The following is a 23,773-nucleotide window of genomic DNA, read 5'->3' as shown; positions in this document are numbered from 1 at the left end:
TGCTATTAGAAAAAAGACATTAAACAAAGCATGAGAGTTTTATTTGTATTGTTATGGCTTGGTTTTTTCAAGCTTTATCTTTTTTTTTATAATTATTCTACGTTTGCAATCTTAGTTGGGATTCATATGCCAGAGTTTTTTTGATCCTGCCTGATCGTTAGTGGAGATACACCAGATTGTCTTATTTTTGATATTAGACGCTCCGTTATTGTAATGGCCCTTTTGTGGTTAGTTTGTATTGACTCTTTGTGGTTAGTGGCTTTTTTGGCTGAATTATGAATGCAATCATAGAATTTCTCAGAGAAAAAAACAAAGCTTGATGCATGCCGCATCTTTTCAAAATGTGGAACCCGCTTGGATTCTAGGGGCTCTATTGGAGTCCACAGATTTAAAGACAGTTTCGGTGGGACTTTATGATATAGGGCCCTAAGTTTCTTCTATTGGGAATACCTTTTTGCACAAACTCTATATAGAGCTTCAAGAAGATTGAGCCCCATTTAAGGCCCTCATTGGGATGGCCTCGTAAATTGAAAGGAACTTCCAATTCCAATTCCAATTTCCAGAGTCCAGAGTAGGCAGAGACTACACAAATAGTTATAAATTATTTAGTATTTCATAGGCAAATGATCATTTAACATATCTTAGGTTCTCAACAAGCCTCTTCACTAGTAGGGTCACTTGAGGTGTGTCTTTTTTTTTTTTTTTTTTTTTTTGGTCGGAGGTCACTTGAGCTTAATGCTTGGATAACTCATATTATTTATGTAACGTAAGAGCGCAATACGTGTATAGGATTACGGGTTTTATCTAAAGGAGAAAAATATGTATAAAAAAAAAAGACCCAGTAATTTGGTAATCTCCTTCCTTTTTTTTTTCTTTTTGCAATAATAATTTTTACATTGGGTAATTTTGGTATCCTAAAATGAGTGAATCACACCATAATCATCATCATCTACGAATGCCATGACGCAACCATTCAGCTACAAAAGCCATCACGCATCCATTCAGAAACGGTCAAAGATTGATTTATAAAAGGAGCTTCCAATTTCCAAACTCTGAAACGTAAACCGAGCCCAATCTTCAGAGTCCAGAGTAGGAGGCACAGACTACAGAAAATGAGCAGCGGGGCTGGTAAGGTCGTCTGCGTCACCGGTGCGTCCGGTTACATTGCTTCATGGCTCGTGAAGCTTCTTCTTCATGGCGGTTACACTGTCAAGGCCTCTGTTCGCGACCCAAGTCAGTACATTTTCCCCTCTTTTTGGTCTTCATAAGTTTTGGTTTCTATTGTTCGTTATGGTTTCTGATCTTTTGATGCTTGTGATTTAGATTAATGAATGCAATGTTGGTGCATACCCATATTTCACATTATTGTTATAATTGATTATTCTTCATCTTGATTGAAAATTTGATGGTTATCTACGCTTTTGAGAACCTGGTTGTGGGTATTGGTTTGATGGGTCAGATTCTCTTATCTCTTGAGGTGTGGAAGTAATGCAATCGCATCTTAGACATGTGCTTTAAGCTTTTATGGGTTTTATTTTCGTATATTGATTAAGGCTTTACGTTATTAGCTACGTCAGAAATGAAAGGACAAGTCGAGTCATGGAAATGGGGCCGAATGGCTATCTGGTTTTTTTTCTTTCATGTACATTTGCCCTTGTTTGTGCTCACCTTCAATGAAGGATTTGCTTTGTTTTCTCGTTTGCCTTCATGGTTATACATGTTAATTTCAGTTTGATACTAGAAGACCCCTTAATACTTTATTGTAGAAACAGATGAAGTACTCTAATTTTGGAAGCTCGATAAAACATTGGTTTAAATTAAATGTATTCAGGACGAGCTGAAAAGTTTTTCCAAAAGAAGAATTTGCTAGCTCTGTTGTAGTTGTCTAGTATGTTTCTGGGGTTTCCATCCTTTCTATTCCTGTTCTGTGGACGTGTTGTGCTGTCCTGTTTCTTGGTCTGTTGGCCTTGTATCCATTGTTCTTTCTTTTTGCAGGTTCTACCGCAGGATTTAACTGTTTTGCAGGTTTTTATTTTTTGTTGAAGTTAAAATCTTTAAAAAGGAAAAAAAAAAAAAAAAAAAAAACTAGAAGAGTTGATTATTTTGTTATGTCCTAAATGTCCCACATATGAGCTCTTGGGCACTGTTTCCTTGTAAGCTAGATTTGCAAGGCTAAGTACTACCTATGGGGCAGGATATTTGGCATGGGATTTCACAGTGATATTTGGTATGGCATTTCATCACGGGGTAGGTGTGATCTGTTGGTTGGGTTAAAATCCACTTTGGTATTATTCATGAACATAATATCAAGTCATTGTATACTGGTAGGTAGATGGTAGATGCATGGACCCCACTTGGAAATGGCTACAATCGAGCTATCAGGGGAGTAGGTGAGTGAAAGCCACCTCAATGGAATTTAAGAGTTACCGTTGAGCTTTTCTGGCCAGTGTATGTAGAGTGGGCTGATGAGGAGGTGGGGTGCGGAAGGGTGTTAGGTTGACATTTGCCAAATGTCATACGTTTTATAGATAAAATATCTTTGTAGTAGCTCTTGGGCATCCTACCCTTGCAAGCTGGTTTAGCAATGGCAAGTTCTACCCATGCGTGACATATTTCTGTTTCTGTGGTAGAATTGGTTTCAAAGGACAGGTACACGTCACTATAAAAACTTATTTGGGTGCTTAACCAATAAAATGTTGGTTGGGTTCAGGTAGGATCACATTAAATGCATGTTTTGTATAAAATGACAGGCATAAATTGATTCTGACATCAAATTGTGGGTGGTATTGATACTTCTAATTTACATGTATTTCTTCAGGCAACGCTTATTCTCCTTTTCTGGGATGTTTTCTGCCCGTCATATGAATGATTTAATGTTTTATTACTCCTATCTGTGCCATTATCATTTAATTTTGACAGAAAAATAATGCATGTATAAGTACGTAGATACGTGATGTCCATCAATGCGAATACAGATGTGTCTCTAAGCTTTGACATTTGTATATAAATTCGGATCCTATTTGACATTATCCTAACACTGAATGCAATCTTATTCCTGCATATACATAGAAGTAGCATTATACATTTTTTCCCCCTTTTTCTTTTATCTCCCAGGACAACTTGTATGCTCTAGATTGATGAGTCTTGCGTTTTCATTGTTTCTGTCAATGAGTTCTCAGAATAGTTTTAATTTTTGGATCAACTCTGTAATTTAATAGATGCGGCTAGTATTAAGAGAATGATTTACTGAGTTCATTTTTCATTTTTCACATAGATGATCCAACTAAGACAGAGCACCTGCTTGGGCTTGATGGAGCTCAAGAGAGACTTCAACTTTTCAAAGCAAATCTATTGGAGGAAGGTTCTTTTGACTCTGCTGTTGAGGGTTGTGAAGGGGTTTTCCATACTGCTTCTCCCTTTTATCATGATGTCACAGATCCAAAGGTTCATCAACTTGTACCCTTCCTTTATGAATATTAGATAGTTTTTGCATGTGCTTCTGATTTCTGTTTTGTTCATAAAGATACTAAGGATCTTTTTTTAGGTTATATAATTTGTGGCATAAAAATTTTAAATTACCAAAGAGCCATGTAATTTTCAATATCTGCTTCAGAAATCAAGGGATTAGAGCATTGACTGTTGGGAAAAAGTGGATACATATAATTAGTTCCAACTCATCATGTTAATGCAATCAAATATGTTTGCTTGATAAATCCATTACTGTTGCAATAACATATGTTTTTTATTTTTCCTTCAATGTATGATTCTGAAATTTTATTTCATGATATTCAGGGCCAAAAGAACCCTCTTGGCATGTTTAAGTCTATGTTGATGGACAAGAAAACTAGTAAATGTAGCCTATTCATTTTTGTGTCACCCATTCTTTCTCTAAGATTAAGATTAATCTCTTCCAATCTATAAATGTCACTACTAAAGCACAAATTAAGTACATAAGTATAAGTTCATCATCATGTATCTACTTGTTGAAAACATAGAATGATGCACTAGAAATGTTAGGAACAATCGTGACTGTCCAATTTTTGCTGCCTGTACATGCAACGCATGAGTTTTTCGTTTTGTCGACAAAGCGCAATGCACAAGTTAAGTTGTCAAGATTAGGATTACAGCAATTGTCTTTCGCATTCCTTAATTGATTTCTGATAGCTTTTTGAATTCAACCTTAAAATGCAGGACCCTTTTTCATATAATAATAACACTAGATTGTTTTTTTTTTTTTGTTGTTGCTAATAATAGGGGTGGTTGTATGGCTTCTAACTGTTAAATAGTTGTTGCCTCATTTCAGGCAGAACTACTTGACCCTGCAGTAAAGGGAACCCTTAATGTTCTTAATTCGTGTGCGAAATCCCAGTCTATCAGACGGGTGGTCTTGACATCTTCTATAGCCGCAGTTGCATATAACGGAAAACCTCGAACTCCTGATGTAGTTGTTGATGAGACTTGGTTTACTGATGCAGATTTCTGTAAGGAATCAAAGGTATGCATGTGCTATCGTCGTTATTCATACTCTTTTGAAAATAAAATATGGTGATGCACTTTGAGTCGTTACATTGTAATGGTACAGAGGTAAATGAATATATCAGCTAAATTTAGTTTTGATTTCCTGAGAGTTGACCAAACAAAATAATATGATTGCAAGTCTGCTTGTTCATGAATGAACAATGGATTTGTTAATGGATGATGAAAGTTTAGCAATGAAGAAGAAGATAGGAAAATTTTTAAGTGACAAGAGAAGCCGGTTCCTTTTTCCCATGCACATTTTCTAAAACCAAGTTGTAGTTTATGTATATTTTCTAAAATATTTAACCTTGTGAATTATTTATAGGTTAGTACATATGTATTCATATGTGTGTACGAAAAATTACTAACAAGATGGTTTGCAGGGGCCTAATTAATTGTGCCTGGGAAGAGAACATAATCTTCTCTTCCTTCTTACCCAATAGGATTTTAGTATCATAGAACACTTTTTGAGTGAAATTTCCCGTTTCCTTATTGTAAGTTCAGAAAGCATGTATGGTGAACATGAAAGTTGTTTGTATGTGGCAATATCTTGCCATCTTAATCTCTCAATCTGTGATGTTAACTTTTTATGTGCTTTTATTATAAACTCTGAAAACTTAAAAGTTGCTTTAACTCGCGCTTTAGAAATGAAATTTCTTCAGTGCTTATTGGTTACTTAAGATTTCATGTTACTTTATTAAGTTGCTAAAACCAGTTTTTTTTTTTTTGGTGATTGAGGGGTTCCCATGCCCATAATTGTAATGTAGTCACCAAACATGTAGGTAGTTTGTTGTGTCCTTAAAGCCATTTTCATTTGCTTCATGTTTAATGATGTTGTTCACCAGACAAATATCATGTCAAGCCTTTAAGGCTTTAAATGCTTTGTCAAAGATTAATTTTTTTGGCTTGTGCATTCAATAAAATATGGTATCTTTACTATTGTAACAAAACGTATTTTCATTTGTTTTTATGTTCCCTTAATTTTCTCCAGCTATGGTATGTGCTTTCAAAGACTTTGGCTGAGGACGCTGCCTGGAAATTTGTAAAGGAGAAGGGTATTGACATGGTTACAATTAACCCTGCAATGGTGATTGGTCCTCTGTTACAGCCAACACTTAATACAAGTGCTGCAGCAGTTTTGAATGTTATTAAGGGTAACATTTCTTCATTGTTGTATCTGGTATTTCTTGATTTCAACAAGTAAAATGTTTCCTGTTCAACATGATTGGAAAAATGTCTGCATGAAAACATTAGATAATTATTTTAAATAAGGATATTTCTTCATATTGAGTCAAGATGCTGCTCTATGGTTCCTTTTATTAGTCTAACACTCGGTGCTTTCTCTCCATGAAGTACCTGATTGTTTCTTTACTTCTTTGTTTGATGCAGGAGCTCGAACATTTCCCAATGCAAGTTTTGGATGGATTAATGTTAAAGATGTTGCCAATGCACATATTCGAGCATTTGAGATTCCTTCAGCTAGTGGCAGATATTGTTTGGTTGAGAGAGTTGCACACTTCTCGGAAGTTGTGAGAATTTTACAAGAGCTGTACCCTGGTTTGCAACTTCCGGAGAAGTAAGTCTTTGTTTCCCACACAACTTAAATTTTGGTATAACTTTGTGATTGGCAATATATACTTAATTTCCACATTAACACTGTCCCATGATTCTGATAGTAATTAATTATTTGTTTTCTTTTAAATTTGAATCGCATTTACAACTAAACTCAGCATTCCCGTTTTTCATTCTTTTCTGGTGTATTTTGGTTTTAGTGGTTATTTTGTATTCAAAATGAGTATATAGTGGTTCAGAACTACAATATCTGATCCTCATTTTGCATCCTTCTAACCTTTCAGTTACGCTAAAATACAACTATGCATAGGAAACAAATGTCGTAACTGGGAAAGCTAGCTATTATCATCTGTCCTCTTAGTTCAATTTCATGTGAAGTTGAAGTTGCTGCACTTTGTCAGCCTATAGATGCTCTTCAATTAGTATTGCAAAGATTATGTCAACTAAGTGCTCATGATTGTAGTACATGGAACTGTTGCTAAAAAAATTCACCATATAAAGGGGCTTAAGCCAATAGAAATTACAGATAATCTAGAAGACTCTTTGTTGGCAGACTTGTTTGCACTCCCTCATTTCTTGCAGTCTGCAGGTTCACAACTTCCTCTATTTTATATTTATTAAAAAAGAAAAGAACATACCGAGCATGACCTGTTATTGTGCTTGATAGTGCATGTCGATGCCAAACTCTCTCTCTCTCTCTCAGTGTCCTGTTGTTTTCCTATGCTAGTTTCATGGAAATTAACTTTGTAATTTTACCTTTCAAATGGTATTTCCAGGTGTGCGGATGATAAGCCTTTTGTGCCAACATATCAGGTGTCCAAGGAGAAGGCAAAGAAGTTGGGTGTTGAATTCATTCCGTTAGAGGTTAGCCTCAAGGAAACAGTTGAAAGCCTGAAGGAAAAGAATTTTGTCAATTTCTGAGTCTTCTTGTTTCAGTACTGTGAAGGTCGTTGCAATAAATTCAGTCTCTGCTATGTTTCGGTTGGTGTTCTTGGTTTAGTGACTTAGTCTACTCAGACCCAAAACAGAAAAACAGGACTTAGTCTCCAGCTCGTTGATTCCTATATATTTACCCACGTGTCTGCAGAATACAGAAGCAATTAACTATTGAATAAGATATTGGATTACTGAGAATCAAGTGTGTTCATGCAACTTTTTTTCTCTTTGATATTAATAGTGATCTCCCTGTATTTCTTGTACTGTATAAGTTTCGATGTGTTCTTTATTTTCTGGCATTTTTTTAATACATAATTTTGGATTTTTGCGCGTTAATTCTTTTAATTTTTGACCTTGAAATTGACCTTTTAAGCATGAAAAAACAATTGAGCTATTTTCCTTGCCACAAGAACTTTCACGAGAACAAATTTTCCTTGCAGGACAGGTCATAATAAATTGAGGTGTTCCAAATTCAATTTAAAATTTCGGACAGAAAGTTTCCTTTCAATTTTGTTGCAATTTTCCGAAATTTTGTGGAAGTATATATTTCAAAATCTTTTAAACCACAATGGTTAAGAATACATATATAAAGCCAAAGAAAAAAAAAAAACAGATAGGTCATGAAAGAGTTATAAAGGATTTGATGGAGTTCTCCCTTTGAGTGATGTGGGACCAGTGCTCACATGCAATGAAATGTTGTTATACTCCACAGGAGAACTCCATCTTTGTCTCCTTGGTGATTAAATCCTATTTTTATTTCAATATAATGCCAAACATTGTAGGTAGTTCAAACGTAATTTAATGTTCTTCAATATTTTGAAATTTTAGAATTTTAAGATATGTTCCAATTCTTATTCAAATTTTTTTTCGGAATTTTGAATTTCAGAATCAATCGGCGACAAAATTTCTAATCCAACTTGAACCCGTTAAAACTATAAGAAAATTTCACAATTTCGGCATATAGTAATTAAAAAACCAAACTTTAATCTAAATTTGTTTTAGTTATTAATACGAACAAATAATTTAATTTTGACTTGTTAGACTATCATGTCACTCGATGATTTTATTTTTGACTTGTTATGGCATGGTAGGAGATTCTTTGCGGTAACAAGTTTTGTTCGATCTTCAAAGCATACCAAATGTCACATTGTATCAACAAAAGAAGCTCTCCCATACAATACTCAAAAGAGCAAAAAAGCTCTAAGGTAGACAATATTATGTACTACCTTAGAGAGGAGTCTAGGTAGGTGGCACATAATATTTGCACTAAATATTAAGATGATGAGAAGTAGTTGTGTAACGCAATATTGTAGGTAGTGAAGTACAATATTTGTGTACCATGTACAATATTATGAGCGTTACAATATTTGTGTACCATGAGCCTATAATATTGTACAATATTATAGGTACAATATTTGTAGACATGAGTGGCACATTCACTAAAAGAGGACTCTATAGGTGGTAAATTGCAAAAATTTAATGTAGGCGGTGTTTACACACATCCTTAATATTTCATATCCTGTTTAATTTTTCTTTTTGTGTTTAGTTTAAAGACTTAAGTTTACTTCCAAATAAATGTTCAATTCTTATGAGATTATGCATCTAGAAATTCTCATAATCAGCATGCATGTTTTGAATTCTGTTACCAAGGTTAGTTTGAAGTCTTATCCGGTATTAATTAATTAATACTTTTTAATTCATAACACAATATCATCTTCCATGTTAATCTAACAACTTTTATTTTACTCCAACTTTTATTTTAATATTTATTTATTATATTATATTATATTAGGTTTTCATGTGCTAAGATATATATGAAACAAAGACAATATAATTAATTATTAATGGCCTATCATGCAGCGAGGTCGACCAATTAAAATACATGGTTTCAAATAAAAAGATAAACAGCAATTAAAACAACTGATAATTATCATTAATTTTGAATATCATAAATTCAATTTCGGAAGCATTCCAGCGGCCAATCCCACCTGAAACCCCGATTTATCTCAAATAATTTCGGAGTCTGTTTATTTAAATTTGTTTTCAACTACAACTCTTCTACGCATTTTTTCAACAACAAAGAAAAGAGGAAGACTCAAGCTTGCGTCTCTGCTAGTGTCTTCTCCCTCAAAGAGTCCAACAATGGAGCTTGTTGAACAGAGTCATCCGCATAACAAGGCTTCTGTTACTTCCCAAGTGGCTTCTTATAGCCTCATCAACAAGCAATCTCATGCTCAAGCTCATCTCACTCATGATCTAACTCAACCAAACGAGCCTGGAAATTCTTTTATAACCAGTGTGTCTGCGGGCGCAGAGCTTTCGGATGATGAGTCAAATAGCTTCAATAACAATCTGAAAAATGAGGAAGATGAGTTTTTCGATTCGTTCCCGCCCGGTTATCGGTTCAACCCTCTCGATGAGGAACTTGTTGTGCATTATCTGAAGAAAAAGGTCTTGGATCAGCCCTTGCCTCCCAACCGGATCATTGAAGTTAACCTATACCGCCACAATCCGGAATTTCTTGCTGGTACGTAAATGTCAATAAAGGAAAATTGTGCATTACTAATTTTTGTATCAATATCCCTAGGGTTATGTTCTTATTCTTCATTAGATTTTCATAATGATCTAACGTTGTGTGGATGTTTTTCTCATGTAGAATTGTTGTGTTTAGGGTTTAGTTTCATATGTGCATCTCACAGAAATTTATATAAATATATATAGTGAAATAGTGCAATGCAGCAGAGATTAATACACTAATTAATTTAATGAAGTTTTGTATAATGTATGCATTATCATCACTAAGATTAAAGCTGCGTTTTAACATGTTCTTTTGCTATGTGTTTAGATATTTTTCACAGGATAGATGATGAGAAGTACCTATAATATTGTAATGCTCTCTCTTTTTTTATGTTAATTAACAGAAAAATATAGGAAATATGGAGAAGCTGAATGGTACTTTTTTACTCCGAGGGATCGGAAGTATAAAAATGGTAGTCGGCCAAAGAGAGCAGCTGGTAATGGATACTGGAAGGCCACTGGAGCTGACAAAGCAGTTAGGTCTAATGGTGCTCTTGTTGGATTCAGAAAGGCTCTTGTGTTTTACAGAGGGAAACCTCCAAAGGGTGACAAGACCAACTGGATCATGCATGAGTTTCGAGTCAAGGATTCTCCCGTTCGAAGAAAAAGGGGAGAGAATGACATGAGGGTATGCATATTCTCCTTCTATATAATTGATAATGAAAATCTAACTATGTATCCCACATCATGCTTATAAAAATAAGTTTTGTTGTTTGCAGTTGGATAATTGGGTACTGTGTAGAATTTATAAGAAAGTTGATAAGAACAGCAAAAGATGTGAAACTCGAAATCATGTCGAGGATCCTCTATACCCGCAGCCACAGATTATAAATGGGGAAGGCATGGAGATGGAGATGGAGATGGAGATGGAGATGAGCACCCTTTTTGATCCTATGGTGGAGTATGACAACAAATACTCAATCATGCAAAATGTTTATGGTGTCTCAAATAATGGCATGGTTCATAGCCAACTGCAAGCAGTCCTCATGAATGAAGTGCCCAGTTGTCCAAATATTGGGCACCCACAAGCAATTGGTGCTAGAGCTTCATCCATGCCACTGTTGCCTGACAGTCTGCTCGAGTCTAGGTACATTGATGAATCAACTATCCATCCAGACGACTTGTACAACTTGAAGGCATTTGAAAGAAGTCTCTACGATACTTACCAAAGGCAATTCCCACCTGTAGAGAATTTTTATCCCTATTTGGAGTAGCTTCTGTGGTTGATCGATGGCATTGACTAACTTTCGTTGATGCTAGGGTTTAGGATTTGGTTACGTGGTAAATCTTTATAATCTTTTTCTTAGTAGTTTTCTCAACTATCCAAACAAAGTTATATTATTTGAGAATTATAATTATGCCATGTACGTGTACATGGCAGTTGGATTTTCTTTTATAATGAGGCCTTTCATTGGTTGCTCTTAATTTACAATTATATGAAAATTTATGAAAGCCTATTGATGTAGGCTTTTTGTGATTAAATAAATCATGCAGTATTTTTTTTTTTTCCTTCTAAATTGTTGATGTGACTTGGAGCTCAGCTTTTTTTTTTTTCTCTTTTCAGAATCATGGAAACAAACTAAATCTATGTTCTTCATTCGGCATGGTTTTACCTCAAACTTCCACATATACATAACTATCCAAGGTCACAAAAAAGTTGAAAGCCACAAAAAATTCAAGGTCAAATAAGAAAAGAGAGCCATTTGATGAAGATCACTTAATGAGGTACCACACTTGTTGCATAAACGTCAAGCACATTCAAACAAAGAAAAATAAAGCAAAGAATCTGAATCTCTAAGAGCAAGTGCAACGCTACAGCCCTGTCATGGCAACAGGCCCACAAGGCCCCAATTTCACCTCCAGCGCAGAAAGGCCAGTCTGGGCAAGCCATGGGACTCACCAGCCCGGGCAAGTCCACAGGCAAAAATGAACTAGGCTGTTGTTCGCATGTTGCTTACGTCAGCACTTAAAAAAAAACTGAAAAAAATATCAAAAAATTATGGAAATTTTTTCTATAAATACCTACAAATATTATTCACTTTCCACACCAAATCTTCATACAAATTCATCTCTTTCCAATAATTTTCACTTTTCATACCAAATTTTCTACTACAAATTTTCATTTGAAAATTTTAATTTAATAAATATGGACAGGTGGCAACCAAAAATCTTATCCGAAAATTTTATTTGAAAATTTTATCCCAAAATGTTATATGAAATTTTAGGTGAGAATTTTATAATAAATAGTGACAACGTGATAACCGAAAATATTATTTGAAAAGCTATCAAAATTAATAGTTAAGTATAAAAAAAAAATAGAAAATAAAATAAAGTGAATAGTATTTGCTATTGTCCTTGCCCTTTAGGGTGGAATCAAAAAAGGCAAGACTGACACTATTCAATAAATAGTGTCAAACCTTATCTTATCTTTGTCTTTTGAGGTGGAGGTGCTCTAAGAGATATTGAAATTAAGCTGTCAGGAAAAAACTGAAAATAAGAGATGGCATGCAGCTGCCTCTAGGGAACTAGGTACGTAGAGATGCAGCATGTGATTCCCTAATCACTATTGAGTTTTGTAGTTTGCAAAAATTATAAATTAAAAAAAGAAAAAGAAAAAACATAGTCTTGTCCCCTTTATGGCAGTTTGCATAGATGCAGGTGCAGCATGTGATTCCCTAATTACTATTGAGTTTGTAGGGTAGATGAAGAATTAAAAGAGGAAAAAAGTAAAAAAGTGAAAAAAATAAAATAAAGTCACACACTCTCTCCATAATATAGAAAGCCATATTCACAACATCATCGATCAGTTTTCATCATCAACTTAGAACTCTCTACCTCTTTGGTGATATTTTTGGCCATAAAACTAGAAAGAAAATCGCACCTCAAGTCAAGCTGCTATAAATGTTAGAATACAGAGACTATTATCTTGTATGTTAACTTTTAGAAGTGAAAATGTGATCTGAAGAAAATTGAGAGAGAGAGCTTAGGGAAGAAGAAGAGCTAGCAGCATGCTTGCTCAGCTCCAACGCAAATCATACGTATATTGCCTCTGACAAAACCATTAGGAATCAGAACATTCCTATTACATCATTTACAACTCAGCCATTCATACACTACCCTATGAGATAAAGACACATGGCATGCACAGTTACATCCTAACTGCACAGTTGGACTGTTATCCAACGGCTACATTTTCAAGCTGAAATAATAAACTATCTCAGCAGCTGCACTTATAAACTAACACTCCCTTCTAAGTGTTGTGCTGAGATAACACCTAAAGCCTTCCTTAGATACTCATATCGATCCCTTGCTAGAGGCTTGGTGAATATATAGTAACCTGTTCTTCAGTTTTGCAATAAAGCAAATCGATCTCACCATTCTGAAGAGCATCTCGAATGAAATGAAACCTGCGATTGATGTGTCTAGTTTTGTGGTGATGAATTGGATTCTTTGATATAGCAATAGCCGAAGTGTTGTCACACAACAACTGAGTTGGTTCCACCTGTTCTTCACCAAAATCTGATAGCACAAATCTGAGCCAAACAGCTTGAGTGGTTGCCTCTGCTGCGCTCATGTATTCTGCCTCTGCAGTGGAGAGAGCCACACTGCTCTGCTTAATTGAGGCCCAAGAAAACACTCCTGACCCCAAATTAAATGCATAGCCTGATGTGCTTCGCATATCATCCTCACTACCACTCCAATCACTGTCACAATAGCCAATTAACACAGCTCCTTTTCCTTTCTCATAAGCAATGCCATAGCTTATAGTACCTTGTATATATCTTAGCACCCGTTTTGCTGTTCCCATATGCTTCTTTGTAGGATTATGCATGAATCTGGCCAAAAGACTAGATGCAAACATAATATCTGGTCTTGTAGCAGTTAGGTAGAGCAAACTTCCTACCATTTGTCTATACAAAGTCTCATCAGCTAAGTCACTGCCATCCACTTTGGACAACTTCTCATTCACTGCCAAAGGTGTTGCAACCGATTTGCAGTCCTTGAGTCCAAACTTGTCTAGCAAAGTCTTTGCATATTTCTTCTGATGCAAGAAAATGCAAGAGTCAGTTTGTAAAACCCCAAGGCCGAGAAAATGATGAAGCAAACCAAGGTCTGTCATCTCATATTGTCTCATCATCTCATTCTTAAATTCAAGCATCATCTCCTTTGAGCTCCCTGTATAGATAATGTCATCTACATAGAGTGACACAATAAGAATACCACTTGGAGACCTCTTAGTGTATAAAGTAGCTTCACTCAAACTCCTTTGAAAACCAACTTTAGTAAAATAGGAATTTATCTCTTCATACCAAGCTCTTGGAGCTTGTTTCAAGCCATACAAAGCCTTCTTAAGCCTATACACCTTATCTTCACTTCCTTGAATCACAAAACCAAGTGGTTGATCCACATACACCTCTTCACTTAATACTCCATTGAGAAAAGCATATTTCACATCTAATTGGAAAAGCTTCCAATTTTTCTGTGCAGCCAATGCTACCAAAGCTCTCATAGTGTCAAGCCGAGCCACTGGTGCAAAGGTCTCATTGAAGTCTATTCCAGGCTTTTGGGAATATCCCTTTGCAACCAGCCGAGCCTTATTCTTCTGCACAGATCCATCTAGATTTAGTTTAGTCTTATAGATCCATTTGACTCCAATGATTGGTTTATCAAATGGTCTAGCTACAAGCTCCCATGTATTGTTCTTTTCAATCATGGTGATTTCATCTTCCATTGCTTTCTTCCAAGAGTCATCCTTTGCTGCCTCTTCAAAACTTTCTGGTTCTATAATGCACATATTGCATTTTTCATAAATTTCTGCAATGCTCTTGTATTTGAGAGGAGTATGATCAACATCCTGCGGACCTGTGACCCTTTCTTGATCACTGATTTCAGTGTTTAAACTAGGCACCTCATTCACTTCCAATTGTTCTTCAAATTCACAAGAACTCCCTTCTTCTTCTTGTGCTTCTTCTCGGATTCCAGTGAGCAAGATGTTCACACTAGTTTCCTTCTTTGCATTCCAATCCCAACACACATTTTCACTGAATATTACATCTCTTGAAACAATACCTTCTCAGTTTCAATGTTGAACAGCCTGTAACCTTTCTCACAGCTGCCATACCCCAAGAAGATACACCTCTTGCTTGCAAGATCTAATTTCTGTCTCTGTTGTTTTGGTACATGAGCATAACACAGTGAGCCAAATACCTTTAGATGCTTAACCCCTGGTTTCCTTCCACTATAGGCTTCGAATGGTGTCTTTTTGCTCAAAGCTTTAGTTGGACACCTATTCAAAATATACACAGATATGTTGACTGCCTCAGCCCAAAAATCAAATGGAATTTTCTTCTCCAACATCAAACACTTGGCCATTTCTACTATAGTCCTATTTTTCCTCTCTGCCACACCATTTTGCTGTGGTGTGTATGGGGTTGTAAGCTGTCTCTCAATTCCTACATCTTCACAGAACCTGTCAAACTCCAATGAAGTGTATTCTCCCCCCCTATCACTTCTCATCCTTTTCAGTTTATAACCACTTTGCAATTCCACAGTGGCCTTGAATTTCTTAAACACAGTTAGAGCTTCAGACTTGTGTCTTAAGAAATAAACCCAACACATCCTTGTGCAATCGTCTATGAAAGTGAGAAAGAACCGATTTCCAGCTTTGGTAACTGTCTGCATAGGACCACAGATGTCACTGTGAATGAGTTCTAGTGGAGTTAGTGCTCTAGTGGTAGCCTCTCTTGGAAATGCTTCTCTACACTGCTTGCCTAGAACACACCCTTCACACACCTCTTTAATCCCTTTAATTTCTGGTAGTCCTACTACCATGTCTTGTTCTTTCAACAATTTCAGACTACTCATATTGAGATGTCCAAATCTTCTATGCCAAAGTTCAGTGGAATGATCTACACTTGCTATATAAGCTAAGTGCATCTCAGCCTGCAGTTTCAAGGGAAAGCTTCTATTACCTCTCATTTGTACCTTTGCAACCAGATTTGAATGAGAGCTGTCATTGTAGATCTCCACCTTGTGATCTCCAAATACCAAGTAGTAACCATGCTCAATCATCTGACCCACACTGAGTAAATTCTCTTTCAGTCCAGGTACCAGCATTATTTCTTTGATATATCTCTTGCCTACTTTGTTTTCAACCACAAGTGTGCCTTTTCCAGTTACATCTACAAGCTGTCCAGTTCCCATTTCAACCTTTGCAGTCACATTTCTGTTAATATCCACCAGCAAGTCCTCTTTTCCTGTCATGTGATTGCTACACCCGCTGTCCAAATACCAGATTTCTTCATCTCTTGTTATACCAGCACCAACTGCATTACCAGCATAGAACATAGTTGGTGCAGCTTCCACTTGAGTAGCAAAGTTAACCTGCTGTGGTGATTTCTTGCTATAGCAATCCTTTGCAATGTGGCCAAACTTATCACAGTTATAACACTTTGGTTTGCCCTTGAATCGGCACTCACCAAAGTGTAACTTACCACAATGCTTGCAAGGAGTTTTTGTGCCATCACTTGTCTTGTTCTCCCATTTCTTGCCTTTGGACTTCCAATTTTTATGCTGCTTATTGTTCTGATCTCCAGTTTTAACTGGTTTAGCATCTACACTAAGGCTAGCAAATGCCTTTTCTGTTTTGTTTTCAGAATGTCTATCTAATCTCAACTCAAAACTCTTTAGTGAGGCTACAACCTCCTGCACCTCAATCTCATTCAAGTCTCTCGAGTGTTCAATAACTGAGCAGATAGAGTCATAAGCAGATGGTAGGCTAATCAACAATTTCTGTACTACTCTTTCTTTAGGCAATATTTCTCCATAGCTACGCATTTGATTAATCACATCAAATAGTTTGGTAATATAGGCAGACAAGGATTCATCATCTCTCATTCTAGTGTACTCAAACTCCCTACGCAGACTCTGTAATTTGACACTTCTTACCTGTTTGTCACCTCGAAATTCCTGCATCAAGAGATCCCAAGCTCCTTTAGAAGTTTCTTCATGGGAGATCCGGGGAAAAATCTCATCAGATACTGCCCCTTGAATCAGTCCCAATGCCTTTGCATCTTTCATCAGCTTCTCTGTTTCAGAACCACTTGAGACATCCCTTTTTATCTTCTGCTCACCAGATTCACCAGCTCCCTTTGAGTCTTCCTTTTCCTTCTTCTTTTCATCAGAGTCATCAGCTCCTTTCGAATCTGACCACTCTAATCCCTTTTCAACCAGATCCCATAATCCATGAGACCTGAAGATGGTTCTCATCTTTATGCTCCAAAACTCATAATTATTTCCATTGAAAATTGGCGCTCTCACCTCGCCTCCAGATCCAGATCCAGCCATGGTAGACGCAGACCTTCACACACTAGTTTCAAAACGCAGCTTCCTTTCTTCACAGATACAAACGCCCAGCTAAGCAATCAAACCTGGCTCTGAGGCCATGTTAGAATTCAGAGACTATTATCTTGTATTTTAACTCTTAGATGAGAAAATGTGATCTGGAGAAAAATGAGAGAGAGAGCTTGGAGAAGAAGAAGAGCTAGCAGAATACTAGCTCAGCTCCCACGCAAATTATATGTATATTGCATCTGACAAAACCGTTAGGAATAGAACATTCCTATTACATCATTTACATCTCAGCCTTTCATTCACTACCCTATGAGATAGAGACACATGGCAAGCACAGCTACATCCTATCTGCACAGTTGGACTGTTATCCAACGGCTACATTTTTCAAACTGAAATAATAAACTATCTCAGCAGCAGCACTTATAAACCAACAGTCTCGCCATTGTTGATGTTACGGCAATTTCATCACCTAAAAACAGTCATCACCATGACCAAATTGAGATTTGGGTGATGAAAAGTTACAAAAACTTCACGTGGGAAAAAAAGTACGCAGTAGAAATCGATCTTGATCCTTGTTGCATGAAATCATGGGAGACTCCTTTTCGTTTCCATGGTGTTGGGCCTGGTTCTGTAGGTGCTTGGGAACATGGCATCTTTCTCAGAGATATTACTTCGACAAAATCTAAAAATATGGTGGTTTTTTTGGATGTGGATAGTGGCGGCATCAGAGCCGTACAAGTTGGATCATCTTCAATGAGCGATTGTGATGATCTTATGCCCGTCAATGTGTTCAGTTACACCGGAGGCTATATTTCTCTAAGAAAATATGGTGATTTGATGGAAGCAGAGACAGGGGAGAGAAATTTCTTCTCTGTGGGGAAGATGATGCAGAGGTCAATGTTGACAAGGTATTGTTTTGAAGTAGGTGTGTAGGAGGAGGACTGAGAAGTAATACAAAGGTTTAACTGAGACTAAAATTCTATTGATTATTGATTATGACATGTACTTAATGAATATCATTTTATTATATCTTGCTATGCTTATTTTGTTGAGCAACACCAAACTGTTTTGGTTACTAATTTGAGAAGCCTGAACTGAGTTTTGCTCTTCAAAGGTTGATGATTTGTTCAACTGCACATACCACTACTTATTGAAGAGGTTAATTATTGATGGTCGGATTGTGCAAGCCGATCAACCCTAATTAGAACTTAATTAGAACTCATGTCACTACTTCACTTGCATTTGATTTAAGATATGATTGCTAGTCGAAGCGCTAAAAGGAAAGGATAAAAAATGTGGTCCAATGTCATATGTTCGATTCCTCCTTCCCAATATCGCTTCTTTAAAAAAGACAACCACTACAACTAACTTTGAATAAAGAAAGAAACCAAATTGCTTGCTGTTACTTCAGAACCAAAAAAAAAAAAAACTCTAATTAATAAATTGGAATTTTAAGTCTATGTGAAAGCTCAAGGTAAAACCAATTACTTGTTGTTACTTACTTTTTGGTGTTCAAATTAAAAGACTGAATCATTGTTCTGGCCAACTGGTCTAACTCACATATGCAAATAACGTCTAATTGTTATGAGAGGTTGTGTTATAAGAAAATTGATAAGTATTTTAAAAGTCTATTAAACCTGTTGATTTTAAAAAGGAGTATATAGTTGTCATTTGTTAAAAACCAAAATTAAATATGAATGGGTGTCCAGAGAAATCCCTTGGGTGTGAATAGAGTCCTGAAATTAGAACTTTCCAACGTGGGCTGGAGCTCATGGCTTTTCTAATAATGGAGGCCTTTAGGCCCAACCCATTTTAAGAACAGACGACACAATCAGATTTTCTCTCTCACTCTGCAGAGACGACACAATTTTTTATTGGGGCGATGATGCAGAGGTCAATGTTGCCAAGGTAATTTTTATTGGGGAGATGATGCAGAGGTCAATGCTGCCAAACTGTTTTGGTTACTAATTTTCGTCTCTTCACTGAACTGCAGGTCTCGAGACGCAAAGTTCACTAGACTATGCGGATTTGAGAAGCCTGAATTGAATTTTTCTCTTCAAACGTTGATGACTTGTTGAAACTGCACATGCCACTACTTATTGAACAGGTTAATTATTGATGGTTAGCTTAGTCAAAAGACAAGATTGATGGTCAGATTATGAATGCAAGCTACCCTTGGAACTTAATTAGAACCCATGTTACTACTTGCATTCAATTTAAGATATGAATGCAAGTAAAAGCGCAAAAATAAAAGGATCAGAAAATGTGATCCAATGTTATTCATTCGATTCCTCCTTCTCAATGTTGCTTCTATTAAAAAGACAACAACTTTAACTAACTTTGAATAAAGAAAGAAAAATTGACAATGAAATGTGATAAGATTACTAATAATATGAAGGAATGATAAGTAATAAGTTATCTATAATTCACTCAAAAGAGACTATAAATATTGTTTATACCCATCTGATCGACCAATGCGAAGGTTACTGTGGAAAATGAGATGGCCATCAGTAGGAAAGTGTTCGGCATCCCTTATTGCCGAACGCAACACAAGACCCATTGCCAGTCATTTCTTGCTAGGACAAGTGAAGCCACCACATGCAATATCTATAGTCCCACATCAAAGTTTTACTCAACATGCACACCTCCCAAGATTTATAAAAGTTGGCACAAATCCCAAAAAAGCGTAACTCATACTTCTGGCAATTCAGCCATTATTCTGTTCAGATTACTATACACTCCGTACTTATTCTTACTTAAGCATCGGAGAGCCTTTGGGCGGTACAACACTTGGACCCAATGGCTTACCTAGCATTTTCTCTCTTGCAGATCAATATGGTTTAGGATTTAGAGTTAGGGAAGTCCAAAAAGTGCCGAAGGTCAAAACATCACTAAGTTGGGTGCAAAAATGCTGAACTATTTTTTAGCACAACGAAATATGATTCATATTGTTCAAATGATATACACATAGTAAGTGTGGTTTGTTTAGTTGATGGGAGAAATCACCTTAACGTATATTTTGCATATGATATCTGTGCAAATTAAACTATTTTCGCCTTTGTTTCAGTGGTAGCTCCAATTGGCTCTCTTGATTTACAAAATTTTGCTCCTCAAAACAATTATTTTCATCAGGTCTGTTGGATTAATCTAACGACACATACTTTTATTTGAGCGGGTTAGAATACATGGAGGGGGTTGTTTGTATAACAGAATGGTTATGTCTGAAATTTAATATCGTTGATTAATCAGGAGTGCTACTATTTCAACCCACCTATCATATTTTCCCACCTACCTTATATTCACACCCACCATGTAAATTTGAAAAAACAGAATCTTATCTTTCCACCCACCATTATTCCTAAAATACCCTTTAATTAATTAATAATGCAATTAAATTCAATCCCTCTCTCTCTAATTCTCAAACAACAACGCAGAAGAAGAGGGAAGGAGGAGGAAGAAGAAGATGGACTGCGAAAGAGCCAAACCATCACTAACAGCGTCGTCTCCATTCTCAGCTCCTTTGACCACTGCCTCTCCGCACTTGAAACCTCCATGCGTCCTACCCATGTGGGTCTTCTCCTAACTTTCTGTTTGGGTTGCCATAAAATCTTATTCAACAAGAATATGGAACCAATAGTTTTGGTTCACTTTGAGTTTGACTTGGCCTTTACTTTTCTTAATAAAACCAAATATGGGTCTTAGAGCTTCTTTATTATTATTATTTTTCTTTTAATTTATTAGTGACCAAACAGCGGATCTGGGATTTTGAATTTCTTTCACAATTTTGAGCATTTGTTCATGTTTTCTTATTGGGTTTGTTTGAATATTGGATAGTACACATTTTTTCCTGAAAGCACATGAGAACGTTGATAAGACGTTGTAGGTTACGGAGGTTATAGGTGTGTTGAGAGTTTTTCCTTAAGTTCTTAGAAGTCATTTTATAAAGGGGTAAATTTGTCTTTAAAATTTTGAAGATAAGGTGGGTGGGAAAATAAGACAGGTGGGTGGAAATAATAGCACTCTTAATCGGTATTGATCGGAAAAAAAAAAAAAAAAAGATTAATCAGTTGCTTATGGTCCCGTTCATTTTTAGGTCCTAATCTTTTAATTTTTCTCTCCCCTCCTTACTCTGCATCTTCATCATTCATGGACCACTACACACATTTTCTTCGTCTTCTTCATCTGTTATGCGTAAGTTGTAGATCTATTTTGGATTAATTAATATGGAAAATAGCAGCTAGAAGTATATACCTTGAGCTTAATTAAATTTTTGAGACAAAAGGCGATAGAATTTTATTAGATCAATATGAATAAGGAGTACAAAGGATCAAGGCCGTCTCTGAGATTTTGAGGGCCCTATGCGAAACTTAAATTGGGGCTTTACATAATCTTATACGAAAATACTATAAATAAAAATTCATCATAACTTAATGCTATAAACACTTTTTTTTATAACTAAAAGTCACCATCAATAAACATGTAATGACAATCAGAAATCCAACTCATAAAAATTTTAAAATTTTCATTTGATAAAATTAAATGAAAACAAAAACATACCTGACTATCCAAAAACATATTTGACTATCCAAAAATCAATCACATTGTATTTGCTGTCTTTATTTGAAGAATTAAAACTATTACGCGAGCTTTTTCCTCAAAAGAAAAAAAACACAACTAGTACAATACTAATGTTGAAAATTGATCTTCTTGAATTTTTTAAAAGAGAAATAATTAATCAAATGTTGATAATCGAGTTTTTCAAGAAGGATATATATACTCCTGGTGGTTAGCTTCGATGTTTCCCTTTTTTTAAAGGTGTTTTTGTGTTTTTTAATAAATAATTATGTACAACTTGTTGTTATAACAGTCCTGATCTCTTGGACTACATGAGTTCAAGAGATTTCTGGTTACTCACCGTTGGATGTTCACTCACTCTTGCACTCCTTTTAACAAACTTTTTAAAACTATTGGATTAATATCCAAAGGTGGGTGACCACAATCTCTTAGACTTCTGTGGTCCAAGAGATTTCTGGTCACTCACCGTTGGATGTAAATTCAACGGTTCACTCACTCTTGCACTCTTTTTAACAAACTTTTTTAAACCATTGGATTAATATCCAACGGTGGGTGACCACAATCTCTTAGACTCCTGTGGGCTCCTCTGTTGAGTGGAAACACGCTAGAAAGCCAACTCCACCACAGACACTTTTGTACAAATATTTAGCACACTATATTATATATACAATTCTTATAAATATTATATATATAATATAAAGAATTTTTTTTTTGGGGGCTCTCAAGAATCGCGCCACTTGCACCACCCCAAAGCCGCCCCTGCAAAGGATATATGACTTGAGCCAACCGAAAAACTGAAACGATTTGGAGAGAATCACTCTCGAAAATAACTTTTCTATAACCTTTCAATTGCCATAATTTCTCCGAGTGTAGTCCAATGACATCAAGAACCAAAACTAGCCGCTGACCGACATGACTCTCTTAGAGAGACTAAGAACACTCTGCAAACTCAACTAAGTTGCTGGAATCATGAGGAAAAATAAACATAGAAAACTCATAGAGTTTGTGTAATTTATTGAACATAATAAATTAAATTTAAAAACAAAAAATAACACCTGCAAAAGGAAAACCAATTGCCTAATCTTTCTCTAGAACATGGCAAAGGGAGCGTTTGTCACGCCCCGATTCGAAAATAGAGATTATCTTCAAATTAAGGCATGAATCATATCATAGTTATAGGAGTTTGTTTATATAACTATAGTATGATTTATGTCTTAATTCGAAGATAATCCCTATTTTTGAATTGGGGTATGACAACGTCATCTAGTTACTCCAGGGCCTCAACACATTAGTGAGCAGATGATTTATCATGATCAAGTCGCACATCACCTCAAAGAGGAACCTTGCAAGAATAGGCACAACCAAAACCAAATCGGATTTGAGACAATAGATTTACCAAAAGAAGAATAGATCGACATAGGTCTACCTAAAGCCAGAGAATACCGAAGATCCGACGGGATCCAAGAAAAAATCCCATCAATCTCTCTCTCTCTCTCTCACGTAGTACGAGGCTAGGGTTTTACCTTGGGCTTAATTAATTAATTTCCAGCTATGATATGTTATTATTTATAGATATTTCCTTATTATTGCAAAACGATTTAAATTAAATATTGTCATTAATTAATTATAACATCACAAGCAAAGAACCTTTTACAGAGGTATTGCACAAATATTTATTTTCTCTCATCGCGTTGTTAGACGTGCTTCTCCAACTAAATCATAGAGCCAGTTCTGTATTTGACTTTGACATAGTGACATGGACCGCCTTCAAATAGGTGACATGGACCGCCTTCAAATAGATGACATCCAAAATTCCGCCTGGCCCGACAACCAAATGCTCCGGCAGGCCCCACCTCCAAAAAGCCATCTGACGAATGGGAAATCCCCAAAAAACCAAATCTTTCTGAATAATCTCCAACACCTCCAAGAAGGCTATATAAGCAGTGAAGTGTAAGTATTCATCCGAAACTCATCAAACACTACTTGTTCTGACCTCTGAATTTTACTTTTCCGGTACGGAGAAGGTCATTCCATTCTATCGTCAGACGTTTACAAGAGTAAGTAAGTGCACTTTTTTTACAAGACCCAGAAAGAGATCCAGTAAATTCTTTTACATATATGTGTGTGTGCTGGCCTTTCTCATCAACTATGTTTTCTTATTAATTACTGTAGATTTAAGGCGGTTGCGCGCGGGATGAATCGTCAAGCAAGCAATCCTGTCAGTGTTAGCGGTCCTCTTCCT

The 23,773-nt window shown here is 36.1% G+C and overlaps 2 protein-coding genes across 3 annotated transcripts; both read left to right on the top strand.

Annotated features, from left to right (window-relative positions):
• Positions 1-954: 954 nt before the first annotated feature.
• Positions 955-7,362, top strand: LOC117626467 (cinnamoyl-CoA reductase 1). 2 transcript variants are annotated; one of them, XM_034358178.1, is made up of 6 exons: positions 955-1,233; positions 3,275-3,444; positions 4,304-4,495; positions 5,510-5,672; positions 5,908-6,094; positions 6,867-7,362. In XM_034358178.1, exons 1-6 carry the CDS (start codon positions 1,113-1,115, stop codon positions 7,009-7,011), a joined length of 978 nt encoding a protein of 325 aa, XP_034214069.1. In that variant the 5' UTR covers positions 955-1,112; the 3' UTR covers positions 7,012-7,362. The 2 variants fall into 2 exon arrangements, with proteins under 2 accessions (XP_034214069.1, XP_034214070.1); XM_034358179.1 differs by having other exon boundaries at positions 965-1,233; positions 5,908-6,128; positions 6,867-7,036.
• Positions 7,363-9,168: 1,806 nt separating this feature from the next.
• Positions 9,169-10,817, top strand: LOC117625541 (NAC transcription factor 29-like). Its single transcript, XM_034357084.1, has 3 exons — positions 9,169-9,553; positions 9,948-10,231; positions 10,323-10,817. The coding sequence occupies exons 1-3, from the start codon at positions 9,169-9,171 to the stop codon at positions 10,815-10,817; spliced, it is 1,164 nt and encodes a 387-aa protein (XP_034212975.1).
• The last annotated feature ends 12,956 nt before the right edge of the window (positions 10,818-23,773 follow it).

This window comes from Prunus dulcis, chromosome 4, assembly GCF_902201215.1.
Source record: "Prunus dulcis chromosome 4, ALMONDv2, whole genome shotgun sequence".
NCBI classification, from domain to species: Eukaryota; Viridiplantae; Streptophyta; class Magnoliopsida; order Rosales; family Rosaceae; genus Prunus; species Prunus dulcis.
Note: the sequence above shows the minus strand (reverse complement) of the source record. Positions and strands in the feature narration are given on the sequence as shown.